At 48.9% G+C, this 18611-nt stretch overlaps 7 protein-coding genes across 7 annotated transcripts; 3 read left to right on the top strand and 4 right to left on the bottom strand.

Annotated features, from left to right (window-relative positions):
• Positions 1 to 358: 358 nt before the first annotated feature.
• GT037_010591 (vacuolar protein sorting-associated protein 33a) lies at positions 359 to 2640 on the top strand (the record flags this gene model as incomplete). Its single annotated transcript, XM_038935638.1, has 4 exons — positions 359 to 436; positions 490 to 685; positions 889 to 1100; positions 1147 to 2640. The coding sequence occupies 4 exons, from the start codon at positions 359 to 361 to the stop codon at positions 2638 to 2640; spliced, it is 1980 nt and encodes a 659-aa protein (XP_038781642.1).
• Positions 2641 to 2827: 187 nt separating this feature from the next.
• Positions 2828 to 3726, bottom strand: GT037_010592 (uncharacterized protein; the record flags this gene model as incomplete). The annotated part of the gene is made up of 4 exons (XM_038935639.1): positions 2828 to 2835; positions 2955 to 3351; positions 3416 to 3639; positions 3690 to 3726. The coding sequence occupies 4 exons, from the start codon at positions 3724 to 3726 to the stop codon at positions 2828 to 2830; spliced, it is 666 nt and encodes a 221-aa protein (XP_038781643.1).
• An 876-nt stretch (positions 3727 to 4602) lies between these two features.
• Positions 4603 to 6445, top strand: GT037_010593 (uncharacterized protein; the record flags this gene model as incomplete). The annotated part of the gene is made up of 3 exons (XM_038935640.1): positions 4603 to 4771; positions 4832 to 6089; positions 6154 to 6445. The coding sequence occupies 3 exons, from the start codon at positions 4603 to 4605 to the stop codon at positions 6443 to 6445; spliced, it is 1719 nt and encodes a 572-aa protein (XP_038781644.1).
• A 1048-nt stretch (positions 6446 to 7493) lies between these two features.
• On the top strand, positions 7494 to 8278 carry GT037_010594 (uncharacterized protein; the record flags this gene model as incomplete). The annotated part of the gene is made up of 4 exons (XM_038935641.1): positions 7494 to 7619; positions 7665 to 7737; positions 7788 to 7962; positions 8014 to 8278. 4 exons carry the CDS (start codon positions 7494 to 7496, stop codon positions 8276 to 8278), a joined length of 639 nt encoding a protein of 212 aa, XP_038781645.1.
• A 1311-nt stretch (positions 8279 to 9589) lies between these two features.
• GT037_010595 (uncharacterized protein) lies at positions 9590 to 12480 on the bottom strand (the record flags this gene model as incomplete). The annotated part of the gene is made up of 4 exons (XM_038935642.1): positions 9590 to 11188; positions 11237 to 11738; positions 11790 to 11930; positions 11987 to 12480. The coding sequence occupies 4 exons, from the start codon at positions 12478 to 12480 to the stop codon at positions 9590 to 9592; spliced, it is 2736 nt and encodes a 911-aa protein (XP_038781646.1).
• Positions 12481 to 13223: 743 nt separating this feature from the next.
• Positions 13224 to 14942, bottom strand: GT037_010596 (amino acid transporter; the record flags this gene model as incomplete). Its single annotated transcript, XM_038935643.1, has 1 exon — positions 13224 to 14942. One exon carries the CDS (start codon positions 14940 to 14942, stop codon positions 13224 to 13226), a length of 1719 nt encoding a protein of 572 aa, XP_038781647.1.
• A 1107-nt stretch (positions 14943 to 16049) lies between these two features.
• GT037_010597 (clavaminate synthase-like protein) lies at positions 16050 to 17571 on the bottom strand (the record flags this gene model as incomplete). Its single annotated transcript, XM_038935644.1, has 4 exons — positions 16050 to 16215; positions 16289 to 16609; positions 16675 to 17179; positions 17259 to 17571. The coding sequence occupies 4 exons, from the start codon at positions 17569 to 17571 to the stop codon at positions 16050 to 16052; spliced, it is 1305 nt and encodes a 434-aa protein (XP_038781648.1).
• Between the last annotated feature and the right edge of the window lie 1040 nt (positions 17572 to 18611).

Consider the following 18611-nt stretch of genomic DNA (forward strand, 5'->3'; position numbering starts at 1 on the left):
ACATGAATTCTATCTGCGTCCTAAACTATCTAGGTTGCTACAATGGTAGAGATACCAAATGTTGAACATGTGTTACCAAGCAGTTGTTTATCAGCTCAGATTCTGGGTATGCTCAACAAGTAGGCATCGTATCACGAACTTCCCAAGCAAAAGTGCAACTCGTCGCGCACGCAGTAGGAAGTTATCCACCTAAACGCCAAGCCATGAACGTGCACGTGCCTCGAGTCCAAAGCTTAAGACCCGAAAATCCAACCACCTCTTTCCCACTCTATCGACCTTCACATCACAAGGGCGAGCTGCATAGTCATGCGCGTTAGGATTGCTCGCAAAAGCTGTAACTCATGATACAGCGGCGAAGATGGCGCCCATCACACCTCTCAATGCGGCGGACATAACTGAAAAAGCGCGCCGGGAGCTGCTTCTTCTGCTCGAGGGTGTAAGGTAATATCAACGTCGCAGATCTCTGCACCATCTAACGCGTGCGGACAGATAAGAGGCAAGAAGAATCTCGTGCTTGAGAAAGCTCTTGCAGGCCCACTGAACTTGCTTGTCAAATTCTCCACGTTGCAGGAATATGGCGTCGACAAGCCCTTCTTCCTCGAGAACGACAATGTCGACTCGTCTCAGCGCAACATCGTCTTCCTCGTCAGAGGCGAGAAAGCGAAGACTGTGATGGCTGTTGCTGGTAAGTGAAGCTCCCTCGGCTTCCTTACTTGTTCCTCTCCATCTGCCTTATGGCAAGCTTTTGGCTCAAAAAGTAGGCTAGACAGACAGTACCCACTCTGCCTAGCCAGTCTTGATGCCTAAATCGAACATAGCGCTTTTATTGGATTGCCTATTTCTCCCATATAGGAACAGTCTATTGTACGGTGCTAACATACTAGATAGACCAAATCAAACGTATACGGCGAGACAGCCGAATTGAGCATGAATTCTCCATCTTCTGGGTGCCCCGTCGTACTATGACTTCCGATCAACTGCTTGAAGAAGCAGGTGTTTTGGGTGAAGCTAGTGTGAGCGAATGGCCGCTGTTCTTCGTGCCACTTGCAGATGATGTGCTGTCGCTTGAACTTGAAGATGCTGTGTCAGATCTCTATCTTGTATGTGTTCTGGACCTGCTGTAGACATGATACTAACTATGTGTAGAAGAAAGATCCGACCGCAATCTACTTGTCAGCCAAAGCACTCATGCTTCAGCAGCAGAAGTATGGCCTGTTTCCACGCATCATCGGAAAGGGTGATAACGGCAAGCGCCTTGCTGACCTCCTCATCCGCATGCGTACCGAAGTCATGGCAGGCGAGACATCTGCTAGCGGAGGACCATCGTTCATGGGCTTAGCACCTAGTTCTAACATAGACAGCCTCATCATCGTCGATCGAGAAGTCGACTTTCCCACGGTGCTGCTTACTCAGTTGACATACGAAGGGCTCATCGACGAGGTCTTCAATATTACCGCAAACCAAACAGAAGTCGACTCTTCCATAGCTGGCGGCGCACAGCCTCAGCAAGGACAGACTGGATCGGCGTCGACCAGTATGAAGCGCAAGATCATGATTGATTCGAAGGACACTCTGTATGCCGAATTGGGTGATGCCAATTTCGCCATTGTCGGCAACCTGCTTAACCAAGCAGCCCGTCGGCTCCAAAGCAGCACAGGACGCGACCAGCTTGCTACAAAGACGACTTCTGAGCTCCGTGATTTTGTCGCCAAGCTACCGGGCTACCAAGCTGAACAAGCAAGCTTGAAGCTACACACTAGCTTGGCAGAGGAGATTATCAAGTTCACGCGTACCGACATCTTCACGCGGAGCCTAGAAGTGCAGCAAAACATTATGTCCGGTGCCGACCCTACAACCCAGCACGACACGATAACCGAGCTCATCAACCGTGATGTACCGCTCCCCGCCATCCTCCGTTTGCTCTGCCTAGAATCTACCACCAATGCTGGAATCCGCCCGAAAGATCTTGAAACCTTCAAACGCGCCATTATCCAGGCTTATGGCCCGCAACATATCCTTACCCTTGCGTCACTCGAGAAAATGGGCTTGCTAGGACCCCGAGGCGGCGTGAGTCTCGGTGGCGTAGGCGCGCCCGCTAAACCAGGCAGCGTAACAAACTACACGCCCTTGCGAAAGAGCCTAAAGCTTTGGGATGATGATGTCAATGAAGCAAATCCAAACGACATCAGCTATACTTTCTCCGGCTACGCACCCCTCAGCGTGCGCATAATCCAATCCATCATTCAAAAACACACCCTCGCCAACGCCATCAAACCGCCCTCCGACCCCCGAGCAAGCGCTCAAGCCAACCCTCTAGCCCAGGGCCTCCGCATTTTCGACGACGCGAGTAAATACATTCGTGGTGCAACATTCGACGAAACGCAGAAGGGCGAAGAGAAGGCGGTCAAGGCACGACAGCTGTTGAATGGAAGTGCTGGCGAGAAGAACAAGACTATTGTTGTGTTCTTCCTGGGCGGTGTGACGAGAGCTGAGATTGCGGCCTTGAGATTTGTGGGGGACAAGTTGAAGGAGAGTGGTGGTGAGGGGAGGGGCTCGAAGGTTGTGGTTTGCGCGACGAATGTAATCAAGGGTGAGGGGTTGGTGGGTAGTGCGATTGAGAAGAAGAATTTTGGAGGTTGATTCTAGGATTATAGGGGAGTTTTTGGTGGGTAGCGATTCAACATTATAGTGGATGTCTATTGATGAGATTTTGGTCCCAGGCATCGTACTCCGACGCTGACATTGCGCGTGAGCATGTTGCAACTCGTTCTTCTAGTGTGGTGTCGTTTCCTTACTGACTGAACCCAGGCTACTTCTATAAAAAAGACTATTGATCTCTGGTATCCAAGTCAACATCCGACTGTGAGTCAATAGCATAGGGAGAGGAATTGTTGTCTCTGCTCTAAGACATAATCAGAATCAAGATATACTAGTGCATGAGCTATTCAACTTACAGTTTGATAGGCATGGAGTCTTTCCAATCCACTGAGCTTTGTCAATCTCTTGAAGCAACCAATTCGCCATGGAAGCTCGCGATAGCTTCAAATTTATATGCGGAGCACCCAATGGTCCAGCGTGGACTTCGCTAGGGGCTGCGTCTGTCAGGAAAGGGACGCGGAATAACGTCCATCTGATCTCGCTCAAAGGTAGTGAAGTGACGTAGTTTCCTATTCCTACAAAGTCTTTGTAGGCATCACGGAAAAACAACGCTATGGACCCAATAGACATTTGCCATAACAGTGATCGCTTGTCCTCAGACGAGGCCCATGATGGTGTCCCAAGGATCATGGCGCGCTTGTAATTGCTGCTGGCGAGAAGTGGAAGGAGGCGTTTGTAGCCTTCTGTTAGAGGCTGAGGAACAGGTTAGCTGGAACATGTTCGTTCGATAGTAATGTCCGTGGTTAGAGAGGCTTACTGTGCCTTTGTGGCCAGAAATTGGGCCGATAAAAGAGACGAAAATATCGGCGCCACATTTGGCTGCAGCCTCAAGGGCGACCATGTCATCAAGCCCTCCTTCTATGATTCCTGCATTCGTGTTCTGGGCGATGGCCTGCGGCACCTTCGATGGATTGCGCACGAACAGCGTTAACCTATGTTTTGCATCTAGAGCAGCATTGCAGAAAGCCAGTCCAGATGGTCCTGTCAACTGTCAGATTTGTTCTTGTCGTGCGTCAAGAGTAATGACAAACCTGTCGCTCCAGCTACTAAAATATGATGTTTCGACATTGGTAAGGTGAAACAATTGCAATGACAAGTCTAAATACTTCGACCCAGAATATGGATTTGTAGGAAATTTATACAAGAGAGAACCTACCAGCGCTGGCGCACTATATCATTCAACAAGGCCATTGGTAACATCCGGGATTTGTCCGCATTATGAGATCGAGAACACAGGCCCTATGAAACATGAGAAGGAGGCTTGCTAATCTGACAACAAACTAATCCTGCTTAATAAGAAGAACTGTCCCTTTTTGATGGCTGTGCTGCGGATGCAAATCATGTCCGCAATACAGCCATAGCGTGCGGATACAATTTGTATCCGCACGCTATACCGAATACAGTCAAGCCTGCCTTCAGGTGCGGAGGTGAAGACAAACAGATCAGAACTTAGCTTCTCGTAAACGCCGAGGACTGATTCGTACCACTGACCCCGAACGGAGCATACATTCTGGATGGTTCTCAATCGGTCGCGCAAGACCGCGTTTACCAGATCACATGGTGTTTGGTGTAGCATAGTGTTTCGGCATCTGACAAGACTCGGCAAACATCATCGCCAATCCTCGCTCCGCAGTTCCCTGTCATCTTGTACATATCTGATAGAACGTCATAACAATACGCGTACACCGAAAGGTTTGCAGACATGCTCAAACGCAAACGAACCATTAATGTAAGTACCCTCGTCTGTTCTGCTGAAAGGCATACCATACAATATGCCAATACGTTGTAGGCATGCCTGGAATGTCAGCAGAGAAAGAGACGCTGCAATGGAGCACAGCCATATTGTAGCCATTGCGTAAAGCACAGACGGAATTGCGTATACACAACGCGACGGCGACGGGGTCGTGGAAAGGCGTAAGTCTTCTCCTTGGCAAAAGTAGAAAGATGAGCTCACTCATACCTTCCAGCAAGAAGGACGGTGCGCCTGTTGTGCTGCAACAAAAACAAGATCATCTATCTTCACAACAAGATGATACACTGCATGACGCGATTCGCGAATCAAGAGGTTATGATCGAGTGCAAAGTGGCAAGAAAGCTGTGGTCCCTGAAGGAGGTAAGCATATCAGTACCACTTCATTGTACGGGTATACGTATCTGAAAGGATCTCACATAGACGATACAACTGCCAGACTCGACCAGATCGCTGATTCGACCTGGAGTCCTTGGACTGACAGCGAGACAACACGAACCTTGCCTACCGCTGCTAGAAGGTTCACGGTCTTTGCCGCTGACATTGGCAGAACGATGGAACATCTGCAGTCACAAGTGAGTCGGGACTACTATGAGAGTAGAATATATGCACAGCTTCCTCCGAAACATCTTGCAATGGATGTGCTGCGTTCAGTGAACGAAGCGATCCAGGTCCATGGTATCTTCCTTGCTAGAGAAGATATTATGGACCGAGCCGATGAACAATATATTGCAGGCGCAGGTGATTACCGCAGTGACCCATGCCGATGGGCGACTGTGTGCTCACTCCTTGGGGTATCGGCACTTCAGAGAATAGACAATGGGTCTCTTACGGCACTCTCATCAACGGCATGGGGGTTTTTCAAGAATGCATTTGCAATCTATGCCGAAATCGCAGTTCGAGAACCTTCAGTAGCGTGTTGTGAAGCGCTACTTGCCATGGCTTTGTTCATGCTGCGTTCAGCTGACACCCGCGTCGCTGGACAGATAACTGCTACTGCAGCCCGCGTGGCTCATATACTCGGCATGCACACGACGGAATACTACGCCGGTCTCAACAATGTGGAAGCATACAGAAGCAAACGAATCTTCTGGGTAATATATATCATCAATGCGGAGATGACGCATAGATGTGACTTGCCTTCGCCTCTTGGTGCAGTGGAGATATCTGTGGAATTCTCCAGGGACGAACAATACCATTCCACGAGCCCTGAAGGGCTAGGTCAGATCACTCTTCTGCGAGAGCGAGCAACGCTTGCTATCAAACAGCTGCAAATACACGAACTACTACAGAAAGTGGTTTCCCGGCAGTTTTCCAAGCAGGAAAGTTTTGGTCTGCTGAAGTCTTTACTAGAAATATACGACGATCTCGAGTCTTGGAAAGATGCATTGCCTACAGATAAGCAAGTTCGTGACGGGATGTATGGAGCGCCACTCCTCGAAGTCCCAGTTGCTCTCCTACACTTTATCTATCTCGGTTGCAAAGGCAAGATCAGCACGACGATCGCTCTTCTGATCGACCTGAAAACATGCAACCCTGTTCTACAAGAAGACGAACTGTCCTCACCGGAGCGTCCCCTTCTTAACAGCAGAACGTCTTCGACGGAGTGCACCATGACAGCTCGTAAAACACTTGACGTGCTGTTTCACTTGCGACCACAGCAACCATTCACACATCTCTGGTATGTTTGCCATGATTCATCACTGATAATTTGCGTGAGCGCCTGGAGCTGAAACTACATAAAGGCAGATACTGTGCTATCCTCTCTCCGCTATCTTGGTCTTGCTATGCGAGACTCTAGTACTTCCAGCGTCAATTTATGCTGAAGCTGATGCGCACTTGATCCACAACTTTGTCGAATTTCTGGAGCAGTTCCAGAAGGCCGGTTGCGATTTGCATAGACTTATTGACGGATGTAGGAGGTTTTGCAGCTTAGCGAGTTGTGCGATTATCGCTGCTCAGAGCGGCGAGCAAGTCACGATGTTTGGACAATCACTCGAGGTAAGCCAGAAGGCCATCAACTCCCGAGATTGGTAATCAGCTAACGTCAGTGATAATCTAGTCAATAAAGCTCAGGCTTACTCAAGTTGTCGACTGGTTGCCGATCGCGCAAGGACTGTTGAGCAATATGCCATCTCTGCGTGATAAGGCGCGTGAGGTATTTCATGATGTCCTCGAGCCAAGTAGACCAGATGAGTCGTATGGTGAATTAGTGCCAGACTTTCTGAAATCTCACACCCATGGGTTCATGTTTATGAAATGAGACATGTCAGATTAGTTGTGAAAATTGCGATCGCTTCCAACACTTCAGTCGTTAAGTAGGAAGAATGAAGTGTATCACAAATCCTTTTCCTGTCTTCACTTCTGAGCATATTCCCATATAACGACAGTAAAGACAGTGAACCAGACAATAGCATCAAAGCCATCGTAAATTGTTTGCCAATTTTGAGTAGTAATACTTGTAGAATTCCGCCGACAAGACCCGCGCATCCTAGTTCATTGACGAGCTACTACTGCAAGATCAGTTTTGTTAGTACTTCAAGGAGCTGCAGCATATAGAACATTTCGTTCATGTGGATACGTTCCAAGCAGAATCATGTCTAATAATTTACGGAAGTTTGTTTCCACCGAAACCAATGTTGACTCAGGCTGAATACCCTCGCACTAAGGCTTTGTACGGCGTTCAAAACCCGTAGCATAGCGGTCTTCGCTGGTTCACAATGGATGCTTCACCGGTGCGGATATATTTTATAGCCGCAAATGCCCCGGTCAAAGAAAGAGCGACCACCGTCTTACTCACTGCGGATGCAAATTGTACGGAATATCTAGCAATTTTGTAAGTACATGGGGATGTTCCATGATCGGACCGAGGTCCACCATCTGGTTGCCTTGGTCCGGATCACAAAACGGGCTTCCGCAGCTGATGAATCATCTCCAGATCCGCAGTGCAGTACGGAAATCGTACCTGTATATCATTGAAGTATGAAGAAATCACACTACGTATATATAAGAGTGGCGCCTCCCTCTGAGGATGTCATGTATCAGAAAGCGTCCTACTCAACAAATATCGCTTTGGATTTTCACCATGCCGTTCACCCTTGTTGGAATCTCGCACTCAGTCTGCACACTTCGTCCGCTTCTTGTCCTTGCTGAGAAGGGAGTAAGTGACTTTACGCTGCATGCTCCAAATATTGCCGCGGGAGAACACAACGTAAGTGAACACGATATTCGACCTCACAAACTAATGGGATAAAAGACCGAGTCGTATCTCAAAAAACATCCCTTCGGCAAGATCCCGATTCTCGAGGACAACAACTTCGTTTTCTTCGGTCAGTACGCAACGCTCTATTTTCCACATGATCTCACCTGTTACGTGTAGAATCTCGCGCGATATCGCGTTTCCTAGCTAGCGAGTACGCCGAGCAGGGCACCGCTCTTCTACCCTCCTTCGACGACAAGAAAGCCTGGGCCCACTTTGAGCAATGGGCGTCTGTGGAACAAAACAACTTCGACCCATTTGCCCAGGAGATATTTTACCAGAAAATGGTGCGACCGTCAGTTGCCAATGCACAGATCTCATGACAGGATTAACGACTTTCATTTAGTATGTTCGGTCAGCCCACTGAAGAGTCCGTTCTGGAGAAAGCGAAGAGTACTCTTTCCGAGAACCTTGACGTGTTCAACGATATCCTTGCAAAGCAAGACTACATGGGTGGCGATGCATTCTCTTTGATCGATATATTTTATATGCCACTCGTCGGGAAGCTCTTCGAGATTCAAGAAGGTAATCTGTTTGGAACCCGCCACAATGTACAAGCTTGGTGGGAACGCGTCTCCGCACGGGATTCTTGGAAGAAACTGGTTGCTTGAGTCATCACATCATGGTGGGATTTCAACCCGTTACGCGCACACTAGAGGAACTCAACATTTGCCAAGCATAGCATAATGAATGTCTCTTTATAGTATCTTGGTCCCAGGCATCGTAACCTCGCGCTAATATTGCACGTGAGCATATTGTGACTCGTTCTTGTGTGGTATTTCGTGTCTTGCTCTCCAGTCATGGAATGCGCCATGCCGTGTTTCGGTACTCGTTAGGAGATATTATAATAGGCTTTGAGACATTAATCAACGCTTTTGAAGACGATTATGCCAATATGATTTTGCCCAGAATAATATTGAGAAAGGGAGATCGAGAAGGGGTGTTCTCACAAAGACGGCCATGAGAGGCGATGCAATGTTTTTCGACGTGAAGCGAGGGTGCAGTCCAAAATCAAAGTTCCCGGTTCCCATGGTTCACACGAATGATTAGCGAACGTAACCAGGGTTATATTTCTCAACACTCCTATCCCCCAGCCTTTTCATCAATTCCAAGAAGTTTCTCTGGACTTTTCATATTCACGATCTGCCTATCCCAAACTATCCGAACTCGTCATGCCTTCCAACCTCAGATCCACATCCACACAGGAATAGCACGACGTTAAGATTAAGACCTTTCACGATGATATCGTGAATTCCGTCTAACGAGCCTTCCTTTTGCGAATGGCCCCTGATCCTTCTGGGTATAAGAAGGTGGTAGTACAATTCATCCACGTCATCAACAACGAAATCACTGGTGTGCCAGCCCTGGAGAAAGAGCTTGGAAATGTTTTCAAAGACATCTGCCATTACGAGGTTAGATACGTCGTACTCGGAAAGGACCGGTCGCATGCGAGTGTCACACTGGAGATGAACGCGATACTGATGGGCATATCTAAGACACGCTTTTGCCGGTAATCTGGTAATAATGGTGTACTATGGCCACGCTATCAGCGTGAACCACAACGGCGAGGAGCAACTTGAGGTTTCGTAAGTTAAGTCCTTTCCTATTGTTGCTTTGAGGAGCGGGGCAACTACATATGATGGACTTGATCGTACCAGATTGTCCCATCGTACCTGATCTCGCATACATCAACATTGAACATCGCAAGCGCATATGCCGGTCGCGACTTGTAGAAGTCGGGGACCGTCACGGTCTAGCACACACTGAAATGGGCGATGAAGAACTCATCCAGCACTCACGTACCAGTAGGTAAGAACTTTCGAAAAGATAAGCTACACGTATTATATCATAGGATATTTCGAAAATGGGAGATCTTCCAAGGTATCTCTTCGCCTTACTGTATGCAATTGTCTAGACCTAATCTAAATGCCTTCTTTTGGTATGAAATCTTCGTCGTGAAAGTAAAATGTAGGCCCTGACGCAGCTGGATCGGAATAATGCCTGTAGTCGCAATTCTTGCAAGCGCGCTGAATGTAGCGTTGAATATTTTCGTGCCCTTCTTTGTAGAATTCAGATTCAATGGTACTGCGCCCGTGTTCGGATCCGACAATACCCATCCCACACTCGTGTCTGAGTAATACTCTGCGGTACCACGCCAAATGTTTGTGAACTCTGTACATATGAACTTTGTACATGTCAGGCATGTTCAGAGGAGGTTTCATCGTACGATACAAATCCCATTGGGGATCTGACACGATCCATAGTAGTATCTTACTGTCGATACGCGCCTCATCGTTCGTATAGAAGGTGGAGCTAGAATCCGGCCATGTGCTGTTCCAACTAATGACTACCATTTGCAGAAGATGCCGGATTATCAATCTATGACTGATCTTTTGAGATGCTGCATTGTTGATGTAGACGCAAATTCCGGATCGCATGGCGTCTGTGTTGATGAAAACGCAATCTTGGTCAGGGTTCAGGGCGCAATGTGGCTCAACGGTAAGCGAATGAACGGCTTTTGTGTACCGAGAGCATGTTGCATAGACCTTATAAAGCTCTGCTTTACGATCTTCACAAGCGGTCTTGAAGAATGAATCCAGTCTTTTGGTGTGGTTCGTCATCTCGCGGTCGCTGTAGAAGCCAAGGACGACACGGTCTACCGATTTGTCGTAGTCAGATGCGGTGACACAAAGTACGCTACTTTTGCCGCTGGCGTAACGCTTGTAGTAGTTCTTGTTGCTCGAATGCCAGGCTTCCCGCAGCTTGATTGCAAGTTCTTCAGCTGGAGCAACCAGCTCAATTTCCTCTAGCATATATCCGAAGGGATACTCTGTCTTGCTGGCAGCGGCTTCAGTAAGAGCGAGATACGTTAATTCACGTATAGGCGCACCATTAAGATCTTTGCGGTACTGCACATAGAGAGAAATCAAGATCTTTTGCTCTCGGAGATTTTGTACATCCTTGATCTCTTGACTTCCAGTCCAAGCCTCTTCGATGATTTTGATGTCTCGGACGCTTGACAAGAGAAACCAACAGCGATCTGAGCTGACAGTCTCCAATCTTTTGTAGTCCGTGTGTATGAGATGTTCCATAGCAGCAGTGTCATCTTCGGTGATAAAAAGCCCTCGAACTCGTGACTCATATTTGGCGCCTTCCCAGACCCTGATATCGACATGTTTTCCTGTATTCGCTAAGAGTGGCTCGAAAGAAGAGTCAATCGTGGAGTTTATTGCATCAAAGTCCGGTTCCGCAGGCGCCTCGAGTGTTCCAGCTCCGGCAATGGTAGGGACAGGCCTGCCACCGTACCGAGAGTTCGCAAGATCGTGTATTGAGAGAATGTCAGGTTGATCGACAATCGTGTAAGACGACTGTTCGCCCTTGTGGACTACGGACATCAGTTGTCTCATGATACTGGGCCGGAAAATATCACGCGCCCAATCAACGATGTAGTCCATAATTAGAACTAGTTGAAGTGCCTCGTCATAGCCAGTGATATCGCCTTGCCACAAGCGAACGATGTCCTGCTACTGTGTTAACCAACGCATCAGAAAACCTACTTATCGACTCACATAACAGGGCAAACTTCCTGGGCTAGATTCTGTGACGTAACAGCCGTATACCCTCCATATCTCACCAATGTACGCAAAAAACCAACTCAATGGGCCTCCTGGTGTCGGCATGTTATTGAACTCGTCTTCTTGGAGCTTTAGCTGTAGGTACAAATGATTTCGTATAGGTACTGCTGTTTGTGTCTCGATGTCAGAGAAATTGCTTCTGCTTTTAAGGCTTTTAGCCTCCATCACCAAGAAAGGATATATCGAAGCTTCTCCACCACTGTCTGGATTGCAGGTCTTAGTCAATCTGCCTAGTGGATCAAACTCGAGCTCAGACGCGTGTCCGAAGTGAGAAGTATGTGGTTGCTGCCAAATGTTCTTTATGGAATCTGTAGTTCTCAGTCCATAGACTCGATCTGGCTTCATTTCTTTTCCATGGTGGTTTTCGGGATCGTCCTGAATGATGCTTCGCTCGCCAATACGTTCAGAGAATATGTTGGTCCGTCCTGTGCTCAAACTGAGAACGTGATTAGTTGTTCTCCGTTGTTTGGTAGATATATCGACTCACATGCCATTCTGCTTCGACGATGGCTCACAGTCGCATACTGTACGACGATGTTGACGCTCTGCGAGGTTTTTCGTTCGACTATTGCTTTCTTCCGGGTTCACCTCAACCAAGGATTGCCACAGACGTTTGCGGCACTCCTGGCTACCAGTTATCAGCATCGGAGATCTGAAATGAATCAGGCTCGGATTGTATCATACCAAGCAACTTCGATTTCGAAGCGTTCAAAGATGAAGGGTTCGAGCTTCATCCGCCATCCATCCTCGTTCTGATAATCCTTCATCGCCTGAACTGCTTTCTCGCTCACCAGTGTAGCCCGTTCCTTGTTCTTATCCTCCCATGGCTTGTTGGCAGTATCAGGTCGAGGTTGTACTGCATACGAATCGTAACTGATCTTGCCAAGTTGCTGAATGTGCTTGAATTTCGTCTGATGTTTCTCAGGAACATTTCCTGGACGCTGTGGGGAAAACTTCTGGGGGTGGAACGTGATGCGGAATTCTTTAACGATCTTCGCCCTCTCAAGAGCCTTTTGGCAGTCCGTTTGTTTGCTTGGAACGCCGACCGCCCCATTCTTTCTTTTTCGTACCGATGATGACTGAGGATCTGACGTTCCATCTCTTTTCCTCTTATCTCCTTTGCTAGGAACACGTTCGGAATCTGTTGAATTGGCTTCAGGTGTACAATTCGGGGCCATGGTAGCGGGAGCTGAAAAGGTAAAATCTGGTGATTTCGATGCGAATTTCTTAAGCCGTAAATCTTATAGGGAACATTTGGAGGCATTAACATCTGTTAACAAGTTGTGACGGTAGACGGCACGGTGCGCGCCATGGAGGGTGTGACGGCCATGAGTGCTTCGATACCCTGCTTGTTGAGGCCGAAAATCCCAAACGAGATCCTTCAGGCTGCAGCATATGTTGAAACAGCAACTTGAAACATCCAGCTACATACCGCCCCAGGATCTCTCGAATCCTGCAATCATTACGGTCTTCCCACTCGAGCGCGAACGTTACAGATGTCGGAGTCCTGAGCTTGCATGAAGGGTATCTGTGCATTGGCGTATCAAGCATTCTATTTCCAAAACACATCTTACATCTCCGCTGCAGGTTGCAGGGATATACTGCATCAACCAGCTCGTCTTTTTGGGATTGCGCACCGACAGGAAGGTATTACCCGCCTGTCAAAACACGTCTGGATGTGGTTGATGCGAGCAAGTTTTGCGATCACGATGAGGTTTGTGCTGAGTGTTCGGGACGGGAGGTGGAAGCGTTGACCAGGATGATGGTGGGGGCACCGTGGTGGGCTGCCCTACGTAATCATACAGATGTGATGACCATCGCTTTTATTCATGAACCGTCATTTTTTACACAGGAGAAGTTATCGTGCAAGTGCTCGAGGCACGAAAACCTGACAAGGAATTGCAAATCTATTAGTCCGCCTCTAATGTATCGCCCTACCAAGCTCATCATGGTTGGCATCCCAATCAGCCAACTCGGCATTAGGTACACGTAGCAGCCGATGCGTGTTGGCACCATTGTCATCCACATTGACCACCTGCGACCTGATGGTATAGTTGCCCCAACGCGGAAGGACATTCATCCAGACGTAGTAATAAGCACCGCAGATACCGATCACCGCGATACCCACGATCATGTAAGTGGCATAGAAAAAGCTGACGGTGCCAGCATAGATGCCACCCACTGGGGGAATCCACGGCATGACAAGCAGATAGACCTGTGAGAGTAAATATAGGATGACGACAACCCACCAAGCCCTAAAGTCTGATCGAGGAGTACCGGACCGGTCGCGACGCCGGCGGAGGAAAATGAGGCCTGCGCCTAGAGCCACATGAAAGATGGCATCTGGATATGACTTCAGCGAGACGACAAACTGAAATGCGTCGCCTGCTGGAGGTGCGACGATCATAATGATGGTAAAAACCCATTTCAGGAGATAAGGTCCGAGTGGTGTACCGAAAGGCTTCGTCGATACCCAGAACTCCGTCCACGGAAGTACACCTTGGCGGGCAATCTCGCGGATCTGTCGCGACTGACCGACTAAGACGGCGAGCAGGTTGCCAAAAGAACTGAGCAAGACACAAAAGTTGAGGGCTGACTCGGCCGCGGATCCAAAAGCGGTACGAAAGAATACAGCTGCGGCCAGCTCGCTCGAATCGATAAACACATCCTTGGGAACAGTGGCGAAATAGGCGATGTTGCAGAGAAAGTAGAGTGTAAAGACAATCAGTAGCGACGCAGTAGCGTTCTTCTTGAGAGTAGGCAGAGGACTCTTGATCTCGTTGGCCATGCTGAAGGCATTCTGCCACCCAGAGAAGGCGAAGCTGATATTAACCATAGCTTGTGAGAGATTATATCCACTGGAAGTGGTTCCGCTCATGGCGTTGCCGTCCCTGAAGTTGATGCCAGGGTTTTCTACACGAGGCGCATGACCGCCAAGGATAACAAAACCTGAAATCGAGATGAAGACGAGTAGTAGTATCTTCAAAGCTCCGATGCCATTAATTGCCCATAAGGAATACCGGTTGTGTGCGACCACGCAGATGACGGCGAACGTGTATGCGGCAATAGCTACACCCTTGAGCTCCCATGGGTCCGGCGCGCGCCCGGCAATACGCCATAGATAGTTGGACAATACGATGGCGTTGCTACTACTGAAAGACAGAAGGACGGATTGAACAGCAAAGGTTATCGGGAAGAAGTGCTTAGGTCTTGGAAAGCTTTGTTCGAGCCACACGACCTCAGAGCCACTTCGGTTGGGGAAGAAGCTGGTGAACTCCAGGTATACGCCGAGACCAGCAGCGGCCAGAACAAAGCCGATAACCCAGTAGATCAGGGCCAAACCCACCGAGCCTGTCAGACGGAGAATCGTAGCTGGCGTGGAAAAGATGCCGGTGCCGACCATATGGTTGACGTTGAGAAAGATGACTGTAAGCCAGTTGACGTGGTAGCCCAGAGGTGAATGCTTCTCCACAGGCGCCCCTACAGCTTCCTGATAGCCGGATGCGCCATTTCCAGCCGTTTGATGGACGTAGGCCAAGTTGCCGTCATGGATAACGGAGAGTTCGCTATCCGAGTTGTCGCTTTCGGGTGCCACCTGGCTCGTGGTGGTCTGCGGTCCGATCTTGGAGAGAAAGCCCATAGTGTGGGTCGTCTGGCGATTTGGTCTGGAGGACGATACGGCTCGGGTGATACGAAGTGGCCAACTATTCTTGATCCTAATGGTGTATCCTGCAGTATGAACAAGAATGCGAGGGACGGTACATATAACGCATCGCGAGTTGTCTAGAATGACGTGATGTGGGAACAAGATTGATACACCATAGCAAGAATCTAAGGACGACAACAGTGGAGGGTATCATCTTCCTCAGCCCTGTCATTTTGTCCATGCGCACGTCGTGACCAGCCTATGTGATGGCACAATCACCATCGCAATGCCAATTACGGGAGTGACAAGCAGTACCCATGCCATGAACAGTCTCTCACCTTCCAGAAATGGAACCTGCCTAGAAGCACGTCATGTAAGCGCTCATGATGGAGTGGTGGGCGATGCAGCCAAGGCTCGTAGACCATCAAAGCCCCCGACTCTTTCTGCTCTGACAATCTGCAATGTGCTCCCTTGCTCTCCAAGAATCGCGTATCAGACCTTGCTCAAGTCTTATCGGCGCGCACTGGAGCAATGGTCTCAAAACGAAGCGTTTGTGGGGTGTTTCGCGATATATCGACGCGCTTGCATCATTGACGCTAACTAGCTGTTCTGGCACGCCAGAGCTCCACATAATACCCGTAATAGGAGCGCATGTTGGTATCACGTGGCTTGCTCTGGCAAGTAGGAGGACTAATTTGCTGTATATTTAGATGATTTGTGAGGCCAAACTCTAGCTTTTACAAAACCTGGTAGATTGGGATCAATTGTAATCATGTTACCCCGAGTCCATGAAAAAGATGGAGTGTAGTTCCGTCGTTCTCAACCCGCAAAAAGATTGTCTTATGTTATTATGCTGGAGGAGCCTACTCCTAAACTTCACTTTGCGTTTGGAGTTATGCTTTTTTATCTGGAAGGTCTGATCACATGCAATCACGAGTATCGTATTGCGACAGCTGATACTTAGTTGAGTACTTGCGACGACTACTGTGATGTCATCCTTTAATGGTATGCATAATACCCGTGAATCACTATAGCCTGGTGGCGTCAAGATCAACGTTCCCGCTATAGATCAATCCGAACATGGGCTAGAAGACCAGTCGCTCACTTTGCACTTGGGGTGCTTTCGCTGCGAGTGTGCGGTTCGAGCGGGAAAGCCTGCAGCTCCGGTGTCACACCTTCATATACACGGTCCCATCTCGAGGCAAGCGCAACTGGAGTCTCCCATGCATTCTCAGGGTCACGCAGCCACAGTCGTAGTAGATGTCTCCTATGATCCCCAATATAGTCAGTTATTTGATCTTAGTTCACTCGGTAGTCTTCTGATATTCTGGAGAACTCACTTTTTATCGCCCTTATCAGTGAAGCCGTCACGCGCATGGAATACGGCAACGTTGTTGACGTACTGTATATCGCCCTTCTCGAAGTTGGTCGATACACTGAAACGCTCGCCTAAGAAATGCAAGGCATCGAGTGCCTCTGCCTGGGCTTCGGTAATCGGTGGCAGATGGTTGCCGCGCGGAAGCTGCCCAAAACCAACATAATAGCGTCGAGCATACTGAAGAAGGATCCTTTCTGGCGTTTTGCCATCTACGCTGGCAGGCTGGTAATAGAGAAGAGGCCGCTTCTCGAATCTTTCTTTGTCATCCACGGTCTTGGTGAAGCTAGCAAGAATGTATTAGTGACTTCCGAATTTTACTGTATTTGTCTTTGACTTGGGGCAACATACAGCTCAGCTTCCCAGTCTTGGCTCAACGTATGGATAAGGTCGGGTCTTGTTGTAGCCAGATGATTGTAAACACGCCATGTACTGGCAAGACGGCTAGCGCCTCCTTCTGCTGCCGTTGAGAGTGCGAAGAGAGAGACGATATCGCCGGAGTCAGTATGGAAGACCTGCTTGTCCGACGTGTACGCTGGAGTACCAATCTTGAGCTGACTTTTATTCTCGCCCTCCCCGACTCCAGATCTGACATCCTTGATATGTCCTATAACAACATCCGCACGCTTGTCGTCTAGATAAGCGTCCTGACGGCCCCGGATAGAAGCAATATGCGAGGATATACCAGCGTAGATGATGATATTTTCCTCGCGTGTATATTTATCGACATCCAGACCACGAAGAACAAAGAAGCCGTGGCCAAAATGTAGCTCATGGGAGAGACGGCGCAGCTCTGCATGCAGATTAGGAAGAGGAAATGTCTCTTGCGCTATGTAGCCAAAGCCGAGCTTGAGGGCTATTCGGTCCGGTCGTCAACCAGTTGTAACAAAAGCATATCCCCCAAATAGAAGGGATCAGCGAGGCAGGGAGCTTACATTTGAAGTGAGTAACTGCATTGTCTATTTCCGCTAGTTGGTCGGCCGAGAAGACGTAGGTCCAATCGTATTCTTGGGCAAGAGACTCTCCTTCCCAAACTAGGTCGCCCTTTAGCTCCTTAGGGAATCCATCTGGAAGAGCTTTTGGGAGGTTATCTGTCTGAGTGCGACGGGCTACACGAGCTTGGTATTTTTCCCAGTCGGGGTGATAGGATATGTCTGGTTGGCCTTGTGGTGGCTGGGCTGCGGGTGTAGTGCTGAAGACCCGGCCGAGCGCTGGAGGCGTCACAGCGGCAGTAGCTGCGGTAGCCATAGTTGTTCTTGAATGGTATCAAGTAATGGAGATATTAATTCAGTAGACACGCTTCAACGTGGAAGTAGACAAGCTAGTCCGCGAGCATCCGTCTCAGTGTGCTTCTGTTGCGTGAATGCGTGGTTCCGAGAAATGATCTAGCTCATTCAATAGGCAGCGGCTATGTTTCTGCGTTATATATGGACTTCTGTTTTGTGAGAACGTGCGAAATCGGATGTCAGTCTAAGCTATCTGTTCCCCGCGCCTCGACGTGAAGCGCATCATCGATCCTGGTGGTGACGTGATTCTTCAACCGAGGAGAAGCTATAGCATTCTTTAGTTGTAGCAGTACTCGCGCATTGCACCATCAACCATGCTGAGCGCGTGCGCAAATAGTTAATGCAAGAAGATGAAAAGGCTCAGATGGGCAAGAGCAGAAGGATGCGCTTGCGGTCCCCTTGTGGTGTGGAAGCAGGGCGAGTTAGTCCTCTATGGCTTTGTGGGCGGGGTAGATGACAAAAACTATAGGGGGGCCTTCAAATCATTCCTACTCTTGGGATAACGAGGCCTTGCGATAGTCGTAGTTGACGAAGTTTCACGGCTCGAGAAGCTTGAATACGATGCGACCATGCTCATGCAGACGTTCTTTAAGAGATATTGGGGTTATCGTTTTGTTGATAACGTGCAGACCTGGCGTGGTGGCTGTGTGATCCACCGTGTACTTAGTTTCCCCGCTTTACTGACGGGGGCGGCCGCCATGGTACTTTCCCTCATCTCTCAAGACTGATGATGCGACTTTGAGCGAATACTGCATCATGCTTGGCACCAAAAGAGATGGATTGAGATGAATCGCGACTCTTGATGTAGTAGAAGAAGATCGAGGAGGGTCAACAGCTGCGCGCGCGATGGAAATTGGGATCCAAAAACCCGCGTGTCCTCAGCCCGCCGCAAGCCACCACATTACCACACGTCGACCAGCCACAGCAAACCGGTGTGACACAACTCAGCCTCAACTTAGCGGTGTTGTCGGCTATAGGGGGGAATTCATGCGCACACATGTC

The sequence above is a fragment of the Alternaria burnsii genome, assembly GCF_013036055.1.
Source record: "Alternaria burnsii strain CBS107.38 chromosome Unknown 717, whole genome shotgun sequence".
Taxonomy (NCBI): domain Eukaryota; kingdom Fungi; phylum Ascomycota; class Dothideomycetes; order Pleosporales; family Pleosporaceae; genus Alternaria; species Alternaria burnsii.